Source organism: Triplophysa rosa, linkage group LG17 (assembly GCF_024868665.1).
Source record: "Triplophysa rosa linkage group LG17, Trosa_1v2, whole genome shotgun sequence".
NCBI lineage: Eukaryota > Metazoa > Chordata > Actinopteri > Cypriniformes > Nemacheilidae > Triplophysa > Triplophysa rosa.
This window is the reverse complement of record NC_079906.1, coordinates 10200259-10218575: the sequence shown is the minus strand read 5'-3', so window position 1 is coordinate 10218575 and position 18317 is coordinate 10200259. Positions and strand designations below refer to the sequence as shown.

Genomic DNA, 18317 nt, shown 5'->3' with positions numbered 1-18317 from the left:
AGTCAAAGTTTTGCTGCATTAGGTCTAATAGGTATAATATAATAGGTATAATATAATAGGTATAATCATTTTCATAAAATACAGTTTTCATGTGGTTTGAAATTGTTGTTCTTGGACTTTAGTCTATTGCAGCATAATTCTCAGACCACACAAATACAGACTCAAAGAAAAGTTAATAATTACATTTTAATCGAACAAGTAATAGGCCTGTTTGACATTTCTCTCCAGTTTATATCCACCACATATCAGCCAAATTCCCCCTTATATGCTGACATGTTTTTCTCTGTCACCCCATGTGTCTTTTATCATGACATAGACAACACATTAGATTAAGGCGTACAGTCATAACATGGTAACCTAGTTTTAAGTGTCGTAAGAATGTTGTATTGACCCTTGCGGGGCGGAGCATTAACGAGAAGTATAAGAGTTTGATGTTTTGAGGGTGGGTCATTTTGCTTTAGACACTTGCGTCTTGCGATCCAAAATGCCACTTGAGTTATATCTTGATCTTCATTCACAGCCATGTCGTGCCGTGTTTATATTCGCAAAGATAACCAAAATTCCCTTTGAATACAAAAGCGTGGATTTGTCTGCAGGTAATTCATTTATTTACATTTGCGGTTTTTTTACGATGCCTAGCTGTGGTGTCTGTGGAATAGTTTAGCAGTTTTGCATTTGTACAGAGATAGCAATGTCTTCTCTCTGTGCTCAAAAGGTGAACAATTTGGGGAAGAATTTGGCAAGGTTAGCATTTTAAGGAAAGTACCAGTCCTTAAAGATGGGGATTTTATCCTCACAGAGAGGTATGTTAGGAACGTAACCCTGATGCATGTTTACTTAGATATGCAAAGATATTGGTAAGAAAATAACAAACGGGATTCTTATCTTTCTTGCAGCATAGCAATCCTCCAGTATTTGGCAGCAAAACATCGCACTCCAGATCACTGGTATCCAGCTGACCTGGTGAAGCGTGCACGAGTTGATGAGTATCTTTCCTGGCAGCACGCAGGCTTACGAGCTCACGGTTCAAGGGTGTTCTGGTTTAGGGTATGAGATCATTCAACAAATAGAACAAACAAAAAGTACATCTTCTAATTCCACCATCTTCTCTGTCCACTACTTTGTTTTGGTTAAATATATAGGCTAACGGTTCCAACCACAATATTTGACAAAAGGCATTTCTTTGCCAGGTCTTGGACTGTAACTGACATTCAGTGTTGGGGGTAACGCTTTAAGTAACGCGAGTTACGTAATGTGGTTATTTTAAGTAACGATTAATGTAACGCAGTTACTTTATACATTTACATATCAATACTCGAGTTACTTTTCAGTCTAATCATTGATTTATATGAACATTTTTTTAACTGCAGAAGTGAAATTGTGAATAAAAGTAGTGTAGACATGATCGCTCATGCTTGCGCAGACACAGTCGCTAGTCAGACATACGCAGTGTTGCCATGTCTGCAGTGTTCCGGCTTCGTTTTTGTTACACAAATCTGGCAACCCTTGACACAGCGATGGGAGGCCAGAGATGCGGAGCTATAGTGTGGCCGCACTCGCCACCATGGACAAAATGCCTGCAAATGCCGGTCATGCTCAATAGATAACTTTCAGATCGCGAAATTAGCGAAAGTCATGACACGCAACAGCAATCAATGGTCTCATGCCTCGTGAATGTAAACATAAGCTGTGTTCGACTGTTAGTGGAGCTGCACGCACAGATCTGCAGATTTAAATGGGCATGGTCTCTGTTAGAAGAAGGGTTGGGGAGTGGGCGGAGCACGGGAGAAAGAGAGGAAACTGTCGGTACACGATCTGGGGGGATGGGCTCTCACTAAACGCTTGGTGTTTCGAGTCTGACGTCATCACGCAACAGTGCGCAACAGTGTTTTTTAGGCGATTTTAACAATCAAAGGTAGTTTAGATGGTTAGAGTAAGGTTAGGGTTAGGGTGTGGGTTAGGGTAAAGGTTTCGTAAGACTTGAAACACCAAGGATTTAGTCAAAACCAACAAGCCACGCCCACGGATCTGACTCGAAACACCAAGGATTTAGTGAGAGCCATCTGGGGCGATGCCTGCACGATCCGTCCGCGCATGCGCATAATGACGTAGTAGAAAACGCGCATGCGCAAATGATAATTCTGTTTTGCGACGATTTACGACACTGCACGATCTGTTCCACGCTTGCGCACCTTTGTACCGCGACTTTCACTACTGTCCACTTCTGGTCTCATGTCACTTGTGTGTGCAAACTATGCGTTCTTTCAAGTCATTTCCATTGTCAGTTTGAAATACTCTGTAACGTTTCCCCAGACTTGTTTGTAGTTCTTTCTTCATGTAAGTGCAGATAGTCTAGGCAGAAATGCATACTATGTTCCTTATTGTCTTCTGTAAACACCATTGAAGGGATTATTTTCCTCATTTAGATTATATAGATAGATATATTAGCCTATATAGACCCATACTAATACAAAATTACTCAATTTAAAGTTAACTAATATTAGCAGCTTTTAATAAAAAAACGACACAAACCGACTTTGACAATACTACGGACCTCAGATCGAAACACGGCAAGTTAAGTAGGCCTAATGCCATACAGCAATGAACCGCAAAGGGGAGCATGGAGGAAACTGAAGGCTTGCAGTGACAGAAAGGCTCAGACTTTTTCCACATGTAACCAAAATCGTGTATGTTCATGTAACAACTCCTTTATTATTTTGGATTAGCAACCACGTAAACACATCGTAATGCAGCGTAAGCTACATTTAAAAACATCAAAATAGACCTGCCGTGAACTGTTAAATGAAAAACACAATGTAGCCTACAAAAATATGCCGCCAGTTGTGCCGCCTGGCCGTCAAGCGTTTCATCGAATGCTTGCGTGATACCAATAGTGTAGGGAAACCGTGATGTGATCTACTACGTAATTACGCGCATGCGCAGAATGGATCGTGCAGGCATCCCGGATCGTGTACAGACAGAAACAACTGTCATCTGTTAGTCTCCTCACCAAATACCAGCATATACTGTATACTACATAATATGTTAAATGTCATTTTCCCCTCAAAACAATATTACAAAGTATATAATATTAGTAATATATTATATGTTAGATTAATCATAATTTCGTATAACACTATCGAGTTGTTTTGGCTCAACGAAGTGCTCAGCAATGCAAAGAGGATCTGTCATATCGCTTATATATTACTTTTTTAAATCTAAAAAAACACCCATATTTGCCGGCCAAAAATCCTCCTTTTCCCACACAGTGTTATACGACTGGAAACTACTCTGCCGTCCCAAAATTCACCGGCGCCATCTTGTGCAACTAGCCGCGCTGTCAAAACACAATAAATATGGAGAGTGACACCGAAGTTAGCAGTGTCAACAGTAGGCAGAGCTCTGATGAGGTGGAGGACTACTGGTCAGGAAATATTTGAAATGTGTTTTTTAAAGAAAATAACGGTGTGTTATAGACTATATAGGATTGTTAAATGCATTACAGTGTTAAACACTAAAGAACAGCAAAGTCTGGAAAAGCATGAGCATCAGTTAGGTGAGCAAAAGTACTTTCAGTTACTTTCCACAAAAAGTACCCAAGTAACGTATTTAGTTACTTTTTTAATAGAGTAACTCAATATTGTAACTAGTTACTTTTAAAAGTAACTTTCCCCAACACTGCTGACATTTCACAATTTTAGGGAGTCTTACCTGTGGTCACAGGAACCCCGGTGCCCAAGGAGAAGATGGATTCGGCCCTGGAGGACCTCAACATGTCTTTGAAGACCTTTGAGGAGAAGTTTCTTCAGGACAATCCCTTTATTATTGGAGAGAAGATATCACTGGCAGATTTAGTGGCCATTGTGGAGATAATGCAGGTAAAACGTATTCTATATATTTGATTCACCATGCACTTAAAGGGATGGATAGAAAAATTAAAATTCTGTCACTTGGGCCAGACCTATGTGAACTAACACTCTAACTTCGATCTTGACATCACAGCTTTGTATGTGTGTTTGTGTGTGTTCAAGCCGGTTGGTACAGGTCTAGATGTGTTTGAAGGCAGACCCGCTCTGAGTGCATGGAGAGATAAAGTGAAGAAGGAGATCGGAGAGGAAGTCTTCGATGAAGCCCATAAGGTTGTCATGAATGTTGATGTACTGCCACAAACCTTTGAAAAGAAGGGTATTCCTGAGTTTCTCAAACTTCGGATTATGAAAATGTTTAACTGAATACTTGCCTTCTCCTTTTGCTTGCAATCACTGTGTTAAATCAGTAGTGAAACGACTGTATTCAAAACAAACACACTATAATAAATTCAATCAAAGTTTTCATGTAGTTTTATTTTTTATTTTGTATGATTTGTTTTTTATCATATTTTTTGTGTTCAGAAAAATAAACTGATTTTATCTAAAACATTGTTATAAAAATAAATATTTCATTAATTGATCACTAGTACAAAGAACATAAAGCCATGGAAAATATTAAGAGACCATTCCAATTTTTTATTGAATCAGTATTTCTAGATGTATTGTGACCATTCCAGTCCAGTGTCTGTTGAATTTCAACTAAATCAAACCTCAGGAGTGACAAAGTCATCTGACAGCAATGTGAAAGACAGACAGAATGACAAGACACATGAAAACTGTGACAAAAATCGAGGTTATCACATAAAACAATAATTTTGATATTTTCCATGCATGTACAAATACTTGTATTGCTTAAAAGAGAATATGAACTTGTTTTCTTTGCAGTATTTAAGTTCTGAAAAAATACAGAGCATCTTTTCTGTTATTTGGACCGGTTTCTCCAGTTTTCAGTTTCTGTAAATAAATGCAAGTAGAAACTATTTGTATTTGACATTTGGTAGAAATATTGTTAGTAGTTCACAGAATGAAATAAAAATGATCATTTTACCTAAACACGTACCTTTAAATAGTAAATTTAGAAAAACTGAAAATAATTTTAAAATGGTTTCTTAATTTTTCCGCAGCTGATAAAAAAACATATGTTGTAATTACATAAATGTTTACAGTTTTACTTCACTACAATTCAGCAAATTTAAGAATATATTCAAACATAAACTACATCAAGTGTCCTGTAGTTAACTATATCAACCGTCCACTGTTTCACATGTCTGGCTTTTGGTAGTTGGTTCCTGTGCTTTCCTACAACAGAACATCCAGAGCTTCTCTTTGAGATGCCTGTTTGAAGCTGTCAGAATGACAGACGACATGCCACCATAAAAACTAAAGGCAAAAGCTAAAGTGAGGTAGGTGATAGTTCCCTCCATAAACCTTATAATCATGAATAAAGACACAATAAATAAAGTGGTCAGATAAACCCCCACCAAGGAGATGGTGAGCTTGCACACCAGGACGTACGAGTCGGAACCCTGCACCTGCGTCTGGTTCTTCCGGAGTGCCAGCGTATGGGCGCACAGGTGGACCACCATTCTGAGAGAGGTGGGCAACATGATCATCAGGGGAATGGGGCAGAGAATAAACAGACTGGCAGCCGCATACGCCATTTTGTCAATTTTCACAAAGAAGGTTGGGTTCGGGCAGGTTGCGTTCAGAGTTGCGTTCAGGCTGTAGTTTGTAGAAACATTGCTAGTGTCTATTGCCGGGAGGTCGAGCGTGAAAATCGGTGAAAAGAACACTGAGAAACCAGAGCAACTCAGCAGCACTGCGGTGTTGATGATGGTGGAAATGTTCCTCTTCAGTGATATGAGGCACTCAGAGGAGAAGTTCACAACTTTGACACAGTAAAAGAGACTTTGCCAAGCGATGCTCCAGAAGCTGATACAACTGCAGTTCAACATTAGATATATCACAGTGCGGAGAAAAAAAGGATATGGCCTTATGCACCAGATAGTTGGAACAATAAAGACGCTCAACACCAACATGAGAACGACGATGACCAAGACAATATTGTTGACAGAGATGATGCTTAAGATCAAACCAACAGTCTGGATGTTCTTAGACTTTAAGTGCTGCTGTATGGTGAAAATGAGGTTAAACATGTTCCCAGAAACACCGACAAACGCCAATACAACCAACACAAGAATGTGCTCAGCGACGGTCATGATGTTGTGGTCCTGCTCAGCTGCTGTATGAAGTGTGGTGAGATTCACACTGATTTATAGAGAAATGGAACGAATCTCCTATGCAAAGTGGCTCTGCATGAGTAATCCTTGGTGAAATTGGGTCAAAGCTGAATCTGAAAACACAAAATGAGGAAAAATGATGTTTATGTGAGTTCAGTGTACACAAAACATCACATCTTGTAAATTCTTTGTATTATCATCACTGATGGCAAACGAGCAGTACATGAAGGTCACTTACACATTAAAACTATATTTAAGACAATATATATTGAGTGTATATGTTATCAGTGGTCAGTATTTGCCTATTCAAATCTGGGTTTGTCTGCTTTTTAGACAAATTACTTGGAAATGTAGTGGATTAAATGGAGCCGATACAATTTCACTATTCAAATGTATGGCGAGATATGACTTGGCCGCTGTCACGAAGCATATCCAGTGTTATCCATAACATGAGCAATGACACCACTGAACCAGACCTGTCCCAGATGTTTTGGACAATTGTACTATGGGAGCAAATTGGACTAGGTTTAAGGTCATTCCGCGAATGGGTGACATTTGCTAGATGAAACTTTTTTCACAACACCGAATCTAACAACACATATTTTATTATTCTAAATGTGTATTGGTCAATCTCAGAAAACTATTTTACTTTTTTATATGGTTTTTTAATGGAAGATGGAAGTTTTTTTGTAACAGGACGGAAAACAGGACCGAGTTTTTAGCATAAAATTAGCAAATACATGAAATACAGCCAAATATCAAACATGGTAGTAATATGAGGACATCGAATTCTAGAGATTTCCCAAAAAATGTTTTTAAAATAAATATCTTCCAAGAAATAATTAGGTGGATTGCATCTTGAGAACGACCCATCTACAAAATCATAAAATATACATATGGAGAAAATAAGAAAATAAATCGTGTTATTCACGTGGCCTTCAGAAGACGAAGCTGATGAAACTTTCTTCTCTAAATATGTCTATTGGAACGTTTTATAGGTTTTCAGAGGTGAAGATATGTTAGGGTAACAGGACTGAGCAAAAACCCATAAATGTCCAAAATATTATGGATTTTTAATGAAGAAAATTGTAAAGCATAGATAGAAAGAAAACTAAGATTTTTTTCAGTGTTCTATGTAGTTTTTATTAATGTTTTAAATGTTACATTTAAACTTGCAGTTAGCTTCATGTGCAGGCGACTTTATTTCATTAAAAGGCCTATGTATTTTCAAGTTAATAATAATGACCTGGGGATAGAAATGTCACCGATTTGGTGAATGGTTAAATAAAGTCAAAGACACATTTTGTTGATATATTACATACTTTATGAGTCTTAAAATGTGAAACTCTGGAAAAAAATCAGCTACAATAAATTTCAATAGTGAAATGGGATATATTGTTTTTTATGGTCATAAGCTTTTATCTACATTTTCATTAAATGACCGAAGTAGATTTCAAGAACGGCTGACGAAGAGTAATCCATAATCTGGCGACAATACAAGTAAATATGAATATGCAGTAGTTGTGAATCTGCCGACATTTGCCTCAGTAAAGAGTCTTTCTCTGTCGTAAGAAAGAGTGTATTATCATCACACATAACTGTCTTCTTCCAGGAGACCATGTGACCTTCTCTCGCACGAGCTGGGCTGGACACTGCAGTAAATTCCTCCACTGTGTGTTTTCTCAATCACGGACATGCCTTGTGTTTGGTTAAATCTTTGTGAATATGACACGCAAAAACTTGTGAAAATCAAGAGCGTTAAACTTGGATCACTAAAATGGACGTTAAACGGAGTTATCTTGATGTTCATTTGGTAAGTTTTACACCGAGCGGTCTCCGTTGTTTTGCTTGTACAACGCCCGCGCATCACTCAACAAAAGCTCATTCATTTACTGTACAGTCACTGCACTGTATCGTTAACACGTGTTATGATGTTACGATAGACATTTAAAGCGATTTTAGGTTAATTTATGCGTCCTGTCCATTAATCCCACGTCTATACTTTACAGTATAATGTTGTTGTGGAATAAAGGATATCAGGAGTATGACCTCGTAGTGAGTTCAGTCACTACAAAAGTCAAAGGAGTGGCAAATATAAATATACCAGACATTGGCGAGGTCGTGTGGGATGTGGTGGACCACAGTGGGACATCTCAGGTAACAGTGATATCATTTACATCATTTATCATATGTCACAAAAATACTAGGCTATGTGTGTGCTTTAAAGTGCATAAAAAAGAAATGCATTACAAAATTTTGTTTTTGGCTTTTTGTTTGATGTTAGGGGAAAAACTCATTTTTTGTGGCGACAAATGTCATAGTCACACAGAACCAAAAACAAGGTAATTGTCCAGAGGTAAGTAGCCTACACATGTTGTGATTTATTCACCATTGACTTCTAAAGCTTCATATTAATGATGTTCAGATCAGAAATTATGTTATTACATTGTTATTATTATGTTACACACTTCAGGTACCGCCGTATGGGAAACTGTGCCAAAAAGATAAGGATTGTGAGAAAGGATTTTCAGACCAGTATAGCCATGGTATTGTTATACCTCTTATTTTATTACTTTGTATGCTATGTTTGGCTTGCATATTTGTTGATTAAATAATTTGGCTAAATTAGTTACCTTTAGTTTGTGGTCATGCAGTATAAAAGGAAGCATTTTATTACCAAAACATATGTCAGACTGATCATGTTTCGAAATATTAAATATTGATTTGTTTGTCTCAAATCTCAGGCATTGTGTCTTTAATGAAAACCAAACCAGAATCAGAAAGAGCATGCTCGATAAACATGCACACATGCACAAGTAATTAGCCTTCTGTCAAAAGCCACCAGACAGAATAATAAAATAACATAAAGAATAGTTCCTATTTATACAGGAACATGTAAAGAGTTCAAATGCAAAAGCTTCTAAGTGCCATTTGAATTAAAATTGGCGTTTTTATCAGGCTCCTATGTTTAGGTTCAGTGATTTCACTTTAATGGTAAAGAGGACATACCTTTTAATGTAAACATCATAGCCTGATAAAAATAATCATTTTAGAAGGAAAATTTCAGACGGCACGTAGAGGCTTTTGCATATGAACTCTTCATGTGTTTTATTAAGACACATACGTATTTAGTTATCTATTTAACTAGACTCTCTACTCTGATCTCATTTGTTGAACTTGCACAACTGCTTGAGATCTGCTCTGCTCTCTTCTTTATAATTACTCAGGTGTTCAAACAGGAGTCTGTGTGAAGTTTGATGCAATGAAGAAAACATGTGAAGTTTCAACTTGGTGCCCCATTGAAAACAAGAAAAGACCCAGGTGCCACAGTGTACAATGTTATATCTAAAAATAATTAATTCTCATAATCTAAGGATTAATCTCTTATCTGAAGCTTACTCTGAATGCAAAGAAATAGGAAACAAATCACCTTCAACTGTGCTGTAGAATTAGTGCTGGCCCTGGCAACAGGCGATTGAGGAACTCATTTAAGGAAGTTGCACTTTTAGTTGGCACTTTTATAAATGTAGGCTTTCCTTATTTCTGTTTCCGCAGACCTGCTCTTTTGGCATCTGCAGAAAACTTCACTGTGCTGATCAAGAATAACATCAGATTTCCAGCATTTAATTACATACGGTTGATCGCACTTCAAACATATGCATACTGTACTTGGCAATATTAATTATTCCAACTTATCATATTCATTCATGTATTTGCTTTAGGAGAAACATCTTGCCTGAAATGAAGGATACCGATCTGAAAGGTTGCATCTTTAACCGCTACACAAATCCATACTGTCCTATTTTCCGGCTGGGAGATATTGTGAGTGAGGCCAAAGAGAGCTTTGGGGAAATGGCTGTGGAGGTAAAGCCTTATTTTTATAATCTCCCATTAAGCAACAATGTTTAATGTTTGTGGATATGACCTATATGACATTTATTTGCAGTGCAGACTGTTACAGTGCCGGTAATATTTGTTTAATAGGGAGGTGTGTTTGGGATACAGATCAACTGGGATTGTGATCTGAACAGCATCTTTCACAGCTGTCTGCCTAAATATTCGTTCCGTCGCTTGGATGAGAAAGAAAGCAACAAGACCCTTTACCCTGGATTTAACTTCAGGTGTAAATCATTTGATTTGTAAAGATAAAATGTCTTAAAATAAATTATAAAAGTACATACTGTATTACAGCATTTTCACTAATGCTCTTACATTGTTGAAAATACAAGTGCATGTGATATTGTTAGTTATTTAAACATTATCTTGGAAAATAGGTTTGCAAGATACTCTACAGTAAATGGTGTGGAGCAGAGAACGCTGTTTAAAATATACGGTATCAGGTTTGATGTCATGGTTTTTGGAAAGGTAAGACACAACTATCAAATATTGGAACTACAGTACTTTGCATGTTGGCTAGATTGTAAGATACACAATGCATTCTCTGTGTCCTTCACAGGCTGGGAAGTTCAGCATCATTCAGCTTATCATCTACATTGGATCAACGCTCTCATATTACGCTCTTGTGAGGAACTCATAAGCTGATATAGATTCAGAAAATATTTTGAGGTAATGACAGTTGTTTCTCGCTGTTTTAGACAACAGTCTTCCTTGACTGGCTTATTGGAACTAGTTGTTACTCCAAAGAAGCAAAACAGAACTACTCAGAGAGGAAGTTTGAGTCAGTACAGGACCGAGAAGAGGTGAACACATACGCACGTATACACACACATACACAACTCTCACATACTGTTAAAACTGAGTAGGAAAACATTGCATTTACATCAGTAAGGCATGTCAGCAGCTGTTGCGTTGGAGCTGTTTAACTCTGTCTATGCTTATTTTCTGAACACAGGCTAAATTACAATGTTAAAGGGATAGGCCCTACTCCACCTAAAAGTGAAAATTCTGTCATGAATTACTCGCCCCCAAGTTGTTCCGATGAACACAAAGAAAGATATTTGTAAAAATGTTAGCAACTGACATTTCTGGGACATCATTGACTACCATAGTAGGAAACATTTTAAGTTGCCCCAGAACTGTTTGCTTTCCTACATTCTTCAAAATATCTCATTTTGAGTTCAACATAAGAACAAAAAATGCTAACATTTTTCGAAATATCTTTACGTTCAACCAAACAAAGAAATTTATACAGGTTTAGAACTACTTGAGGGTGAGTAATTCATGACAGAACTTGAATCTTTGGGTGGAGTATCCCTTTAATTGTGCGTTCATGTATACTTTAGTATTGTGTTTGTTGCAGTGCTTCCTTTGTGTGTCATTTGTGGATGAGGACAAGTTGAGGGTGGTGAAAAAGTCCAGAAAGAAAACTCTACAGCAGACTAAACCTCTTTCTCTACATCAGCGGAAAGTAAGATACTCAAATATTTAGTCACAAACTGGCCAGTAAATCAGTACTTGAAGTTAAACTCTGAATTAGAAACAAAACTTAAAACGTTTTCAAATTGTGAATCAAAGCAATGTTGTATAATACCAGTCAAACTAATCAACTATACTGTAGACAAAGGTTTGCTAGTCTGAAGAAACAAAAATACAGATATTTAATATTTGAACTCCATATAGACCACTTCGCAAGACACCGGCAAAGTCCGTCAAAGCAAGTCCACAGTCCTATCTTGAATGGGGGAAGGCAGATATTTCTAAAATCGCTGGCGAAATTCACAATTTAACAGTATATTTCCAATCAATAATTAAACATGACATGAACTGTATCATAACTTTTGTTTGCTAAGCTTAAATTGCGCTAAAAATTACCTTTTTCGAGGTCGCCTCATCTACTGCGCCTGCGCAGCGGCTGGCAAGCACCTCACGAGAGCCGTGCCCCAGAGAATCGTCCGTCTTTATTGATTGACAATTGGCTCGTTTTACTGGAAGGCGGGACTTCCTTCGCTAGGGCGGCCATATTGACCGTTGCATTCCTCGCCATTCATTGTAACGGCAGTGGCGCATCATGTTAATATTAATATCTTTGATACTGGTCCAGAAGCACATTTGGTAGTTTTTTTTTTATCTCACGCATATAACTGCATTTTAGTTACTGCAAGATATTCCTTGAACATTTTGATTTGGTTATAAATGTTCTGTAGGTTGTATTTTGTTCAAATTTTTGTGTATACAGGACGTTCTTCTGGACTGGCATTGTTTACGTCTTCCAAACTGGCCTATATCTGTTTGTTTTATAGATTTAAAGACTTGACATTTAGTATAAAATGTAAAAAATGGTAGGAATACTGGATGTGTAGGTGTGTTGATACTTTTGACTGGTAGTGTACAAACTAGCATAATGTTTTAGACATTAAATGCGCAGTATTCTAGCTTTATTCAGATGTTTCGAAAAAATATCCTTAATAGTAACATTTCATTGTTGTCACACAGACAATTATTTTTAGAGTAAGCATCACTAAAAAACTTTTTTTATTTTACATTTTAATTTTTCTCAGTTGGTACAGTCAATGTACTTGCATTTTGTAATAATAAATAATAATATATGTCCTAATCATATTCCTTTCATTTTTTGCCTCTACTTCACTTCCCTGTATTTACTGTAAAGCTGATTTGATACAATGCAATATTGTGCAAAGCACTATAGAGATTAATTTCATTAAACTATGACAAAATTACTTATTTATTTACTGCTAGAATGATTTGGCCAGCATGAGGACTCTGATCAGTGTTATGCAGTCTGGACCGAGCAGAAGTTTACCTGTACAGAATGGGCAGAGCGGTGGGCTTTCCACAAACACAGACACACCATTGCTGGAGAAGCCACAGTCTGGATGTCAGGACTGGTGTCGGTGTGGCTGCTGCCCACCTGCTGCCAACCTGCACGAGCAGCTGTGCTGCCGATTGGGTAAAGGGCGCTGCATAACCTCCTGCCCTATTTTCTCCACACTGATCCTCAGTCGCTCCGTCCTCGAGACAGCATTGTTCTATGTGGATCCCCTAATGGAGCTGCACGAGGGGGCTCAGCTGCGCTATGGGGCCTACGCTCAATTCATTAGATGGCGGTTTGGTGACAGCACACCCAGAGATGCTGTTCCAGTAATACCCAGTTGCTGCATGTGGAGGATAAGGGCAGAATACCCCAGCCCTGATGGTAAATATAGCGGGCTAAGACTTCACCAGGCCACGCCCTCTCAGGCAGAGTTTAATGCACAATGAACATCATCAACAGTTTTTTAAACGGACGATCAACCCGAATGTTAATGCCTTCTGACTGTCATAACAGGGAATGCTACTAACTACAATAATAATACAGTTTTTATTTGTAACCTGCCAGCAACCAAAGGATGATCCATATTAACCACAAGCACTTCAGCAGAAGCAGGATGTCAAACTTCTTACTAACAGATGCCTTTGAACTAAACAAAAAAAATCTTGAGAGCTCAAGCATGTACCGGTAATTTGGTTTATTGATAATTTGAAGTGCTGTTAAACACTGATCGAGTAAAAACAGATCAAATATAGCATCATATTCAAATGAAATTAAATGTATGAAATACACTTTATATAAAATCTATGTTAGGACACATTTTATTTAATCGTAAAAGTGTCCGTTCCACTGAAACAACAAATTCACTACATTATGGAGTCCCATATGAAGGTGTCCCAACAGAGCTCTAAAACAATAAAAATATATAATTTGCATAAATAAACATTAAATATATTTAAATATAAAACTAAAGTGCTGACTTTTACTCACCAATGGCACGCCACTGTCACTTCTGTCGTTTAGGTGAATAAATTTGTGTTTGGCATAGTAGTCACCATCTTTCATAAAAGTAAGCATGAACCAGTCACAAACAGCACCCGCCTGTGAGAACAATGACACGCTAGAATAAAAGCAATTTCTGCCATTAAGCAGGTCACAGTAACTAAATATATATTGCTTACCAAACTAAGCAAGGCAAGGGTTGCCCCAATATTTACAATGGTGGGCACAATGCTGAACTTACCAGCCTACAAAGAAATTAAAATAAAATAAAACTACAAAAAAATCAGAAAGTAATGACTAAATTCAGGCTGATTCTTATGTTTAACTTTAAGAGACCAACAAACAAACCTGGCCTAAAACTATGACCTCAAAGCGGATTCCATAGGCCTTGAACAATGTCCGCGTTTCAACATTTTCACTGGTTTTAAAATATTTTGCAAATCTGTGGGGGAAAAAAAGTTAATATCTACACATAATGGTGACTCTGGATAAATAATATGGTACAGTTAACGTTCCAAATTAAATTATGCTTTTACCGGAAGTTGTATCCAGGGGCAACATTATTTTCAATGCGTTTATTGTCCAGTCTGCTGAAAGAATACTTTGGCACGCAAAAACGTTCTGGGAAGTCCAAGTCACAGCTCCAGTCAATGAAAATCCCAATAACACCACCCTTTAACATTGAAAACACTTTCACACTTTTCTAATATTTATCAGAATGTTTAAACTACATTTGTATTTAAAAAAATACACTGAATTGTTGAAGATACAGACTTTAACAGCCATGACACTGAAGACTTCTCCTGCTTCAGCTACAATGTCCCCCAAACGGAAAATGGGACAGTCTGGGTCTGTTTTGCGATTAAAGGTGCAAGTTTTTAAGTACGAAGTGTTGATGTACTCCAGAATGTTTCGCCTAGAAGCAACACAAAACAATTTACGTTCACTATATTTCTTAGTGGAACCACTCACGTTTATGAGACATTATTAGGTTTGTTTTGTTAAGAGTGGGATCTAAAAGTAAAATATAAAAAAGAAAAATACACAAACTTACTTTTTGAAATTGAACTTTGGATAGTGTATGCTGTTTTTAATGAGCACTGTGAAGTCTTCTGCATCACCCAGCACAGCGGTTCTGTATAAAAACAATAATATTATATGCAAGTTGTATCAAATGTATTACCTTGTTTTAGTCTAAAGACGGAAAACACTCACTTGGGTATTATGTTGTCATTTTCGATTGGACACCATGAAAACACTTCACAGGTTTTGATGGTCTCAGAGTATTTTCCACACCTGCCCGTCTGAACCCCTGAGGATCACGGCATCTTTGTGTCACAGCGTACATATTACATACCACTATTTAAAACAAAAAATGTCTTCCTCAACGTGAGCACCTACCGTTGCCACGGACCTCATTGAGTCCAATTTTGCAATCAATATCTGACTCTCACCGAGTAAATTCACTTAGAGCCTAAAAAAGTAGAATTTATAATGTGGCCTAATGTGCAATGGACATTTCTCTATGAAAGATTAATATGACATAATGACATGAGTTCTGTTTAGTAGTACCTCAGGACAGCTGCCCTGTGTCTGTCCAGGAGTGACAATCATATTTGTCATCACAAAGAAAGAGTTTTCACCCTGTCAAAAAAAGGTGACTGAATTTGGTATTCCTTTAAAATGTATAATGGCAGATTAGACACCAAAATAAGATAATATGGGCGATAAAATACCTGGGGGGGAATAACATATTCAGCCACATCCCAAACATGCGCCCCCTCAGCTGATGAATTGGTCAGAATGTTTCCCTTCACCTTAGTGCTGACTGAGCTGATCACGGAGTCTGTGACCTGGTAAGCCCGCCGCATCCAACATACATACCTATAAAGTACAATACACAGTTCTGCAGTTACCCCGAAGCAACTATAAAGCCTGTATTGAAATTCACTGGGTATGGCACTTCCTAAATGTAGGTGCTACATCCATCACAACAGAAAAATAAGATTATTCACCAAAACAACACAATGAAAATGTGACCGAATGATATTTAAAAATTGTACTTACACAGCGACATAAGCAATGATCAATAACTGGATCAATCTAAAGATGAAGCCCACTTTTTTGTTACTGATAACTAATGTAACAGGTGTTCCATAATCAAAAAGACAGCGGAGAAATGCATTGCAGCAATCTTTTTCACAACCCATAGTGTCCTTTAAGAAGTATCCACTGTGGAAAAAAAGTACGGTCAGACCACTTTGAGTTACCCTGAAGCTTGTAACGGACTTATTACTACACCTGGCAAAAGAATTTACATTTAGTTTGAATACAACTTTTATCACGTATTAAGTGTCAAAGATATTAAATGTGACCATCTCCAGGTATTTGCTTAAAGCCCTGTTATGTTCCTAGTAGTATTTGCACTCTGCACATTTGCAAGCCATTATCTAGAACCGTGTAAATGCATGTAAATCAAGTGGGTGAACCACCTTGGATGTGGACAATGCACATTTAGCAAGACGGATTGTCAACCCTATTAAATATTTAATACATCATTTTTAATAAGATAAAAAAAGACTCAAAGAATCATCGTAAAATGGTAAAAACACCGATTTATTTCCCCAAGCATGACAACGAACATCAGAAATAAAAAAATAAAAAAGGTTAAACATAAATCTAGCGTCTCTTCTGGAATATATTGCCTCGTCCCGGGCCTCCACGTCCACGGCCTCTGGCAGCCACTGCAAGTACATGAATTTAAACTTTAGTTAAGTCTCAATGTCCACTTTATAGCATTGCAAACATTATATATTTTGCTTCTTTAAACGCTGAATTCAAATAAACCAAGGAAAAAAAAAAAACATACCTTGAGCTTTGAGAATAGCTGCTTTTCCCCGACCAGCACCAGCTGCCTGATTTTTGTTCTTCATACTCTTTAACATCGGAGCATTTTTGAGCATATCTGGCAAGATGAGGAACCTAATTTTACTTCCACGAATATACACCTGCTCCAGCTGAGCTACACGGCCATCCCTGTGAGTGACCGTAATGTTTGCCATCTGGAGAGATAAAGGTAGATAAAAAGTAAAGGACACAGGCAACCGTCCAACTTAAATGATCTATGTAATCCAATGCAACGACAGTTAAAGGGACAGTTCACCCAAAAATAAAAATTCTGTCATCATTTACTCACCCTCAAGTTGTTCCAAATCTGTATACATTTCTATCTTCTGATGAACACAGAGAAAGATATTTGAAAGAATGCTTGTAACACGGCCACCATTGACTGCCATAGTAAGAATTACAGTCAAAAGTGCCCCGGAACGGTTTACAGTCCTACATTCTTCAAAATATCTTTTACGTTCAACAGAACATTTATAAAGCATTTTTCCTACTGTGATGGTCAATGGTGGCCAAGAATTGTTTAGTTACAAGCATTCTTCCAAATATGTTTCTTGGTGTTCATCAAAACAAAGAAATGTATACAGATTTGGAACAACTCGAGTAAATGAAGACAGAATTTTCATTTTTGTGTGAACTGTTCCATTAAAATAAGCAAAATTCCCTCATCATCAGCCAGGACAAAACATTACTGATATTCTCCAACTCTATAAGTGAAAAATAAAGGCGTCTTACAAAACGATATACAGTATGCAATTTTTAAAAAGTTAAATTTGGACAAATTTGAATACCTGGCAGTTCATGTTGTCTTCAGCTTCGATCAGTTTGCCTCTGTAAACCTCTCCAGTGTTGGTTTCACAAGTGACTACATGCCCCTCTGCTTCATGAAGAACTTTTATGGGAACTCCAATCGACATCTTTAAAAGCGATCTGTGTAACTTGAAATATAAAACAAACTGGTTAGGTTATTGTTCCATAAAGGAGATGCTGTATTCTCATAGATGGTAACGTTAACGTTACATCTCTGAATTACAATTAGGTAAAAGCCAAGCCAAAGGAAGCAGAGCAGAGATCTGATGAATGGTTCATAACAAACAATACAGAAACACGTTTCCATATATTGACAACAAAACCACTAATACCTTCAGCTATTGGTTTTAAATAAATATTGCCATATAGATACGTTACTACATAACACTTTTGTTTTAGGAATAATACAAGCAAAAAAGAAAATAAATCCCGCACACTACTAGTGCTTGCAAAAAGGATTTAATTAGTATACTAAGAATAATAAATTAAAACTTACCCAAACGTGCACCGGTCGTCCAAAATCACTCTATCCCTGGTGTTCGTGGGAATTTCCGGGGATATTTATTGTACGAAAGACATGTGGTGCCACCTACCGGCCTGGCTGAAAGCATTTATAAGAATATTACTGTTTTCAATAAAACGTTAGTCAGAATCCCTAGTTGACGGTAGAAATCAGTTCAATTATTTCTTAAATTAAAAAGAAATATGTGGCAAGTATTTTATTTTTTCATAGTCTTGAACGTATTCAACGGAGTAAACGTA

At 37.3% G+C, this 18317-nt stretch overlaps 5 protein-coding genes across 5 annotated transcripts; 2 read left to right on the top strand and 3 right to left on the bottom strand.

The window, feature by feature from the left end:
* The first annotated feature begins 45 nt into the window (after positions 1-45).
* On the top strand, positions 46-4356 carry gstt1a (glutathione S-transferase theta 1a). Its single transcript, XM_057356513.1, has 5 exons — positions 46-596; positions 716-803; positions 897-1047; positions 3702-3878; positions 4032-4356. Exons 1-5 carry the CDS (start codon positions 485-487, stop codon positions 4230-4232), a joined length of 729 nt encoding a protein of 242 aa, XP_057212496.1. The 5' UTR covers positions 46-484; the 3' UTR covers positions 4233-4356.
* A 757-nt stretch (positions 4357-5113) lies between these two features.
* LOC130568323 (taste receptor type 2 member 40-like) lies at positions 5114-6088 on the bottom strand. The gene has a single exon (XM_057357108.1). The coding sequence runs from the start codon at positions 6086-6088 to the stop codon at positions 5114-5116; it is 975 nt and encodes a 324-aa protein (XP_057213091.1).
* Positions 6089-7733: 1645 nt separating this feature from the next.
* On the top strand, positions 7734-13836 carry p2rx7 (purinergic receptor P2X, ligand-gated ion channel, 7). The gene is made up of 13 exons (XM_057357170.1): positions 7734-7922; positions 8119-8266; positions 8394-8465; positions 8583-8655; positions 9337-9430; positions 9665-9745; positions 9832-9973; positions 10094-10230; positions 10384-10474; positions 10566-10631; positions 10705-10809; positions 11370-11477; positions 12767-13836. The coding sequence occupies exons 1-13, from the start codon at positions 7804-7806 to the stop codon at positions 13286-13288; spliced, it is 1758 nt and encodes a 585-aa protein (XP_057213153.1). The 5' UTR covers positions 7734-7803; the 3' UTR covers positions 13289-13836.
* On the bottom strand, positions 13633-16317 carry p2rx4b (purinergic receptor P2X, ligand-gated ion channel, 4b). The gene is given in 12 exon segments (XM_057357172.1): positions 13633-13746; positions 13830-13940; positions 14021-14086; positions 14190-14283; positions 14378-14514; positions 14616-14757; positions 14896-14976; positions 15057-15153; positions 15243-15315; positions 15414-15485; positions 15578-15725; positions 15909-16317. Coding segments are annotated over 12 exon segments (1200 nt in total). The 5' UTR covers positions 16052-16317; the 3' UTR covers positions 13633-13710.
* A 119-nt stretch (positions 16318-16436) lies between these two features.
* On the bottom strand, positions 16437-18108 carry snrpd3 (small nuclear ribonucleoprotein D3 polypeptide). Its single transcript, XM_057357173.1, has 4 exons — positions 18052-18108; positions 17537-17683; positions 16711-16903; positions 16437-16585 (listed from the first exon to the last, which is right to left on the bottom strand). Exons 2-4 carry the CDS (start codon positions 17660-17662, stop codon positions 16521-16523), a joined length of 384 nt encoding a protein of 127 aa, XP_057213156.1. The 5' UTR covers positions 17663-17683; positions 18052-18108; the 3' UTR covers positions 16437-16520.
* Positions 18109-18317: the final 209 nt, after the last annotated feature.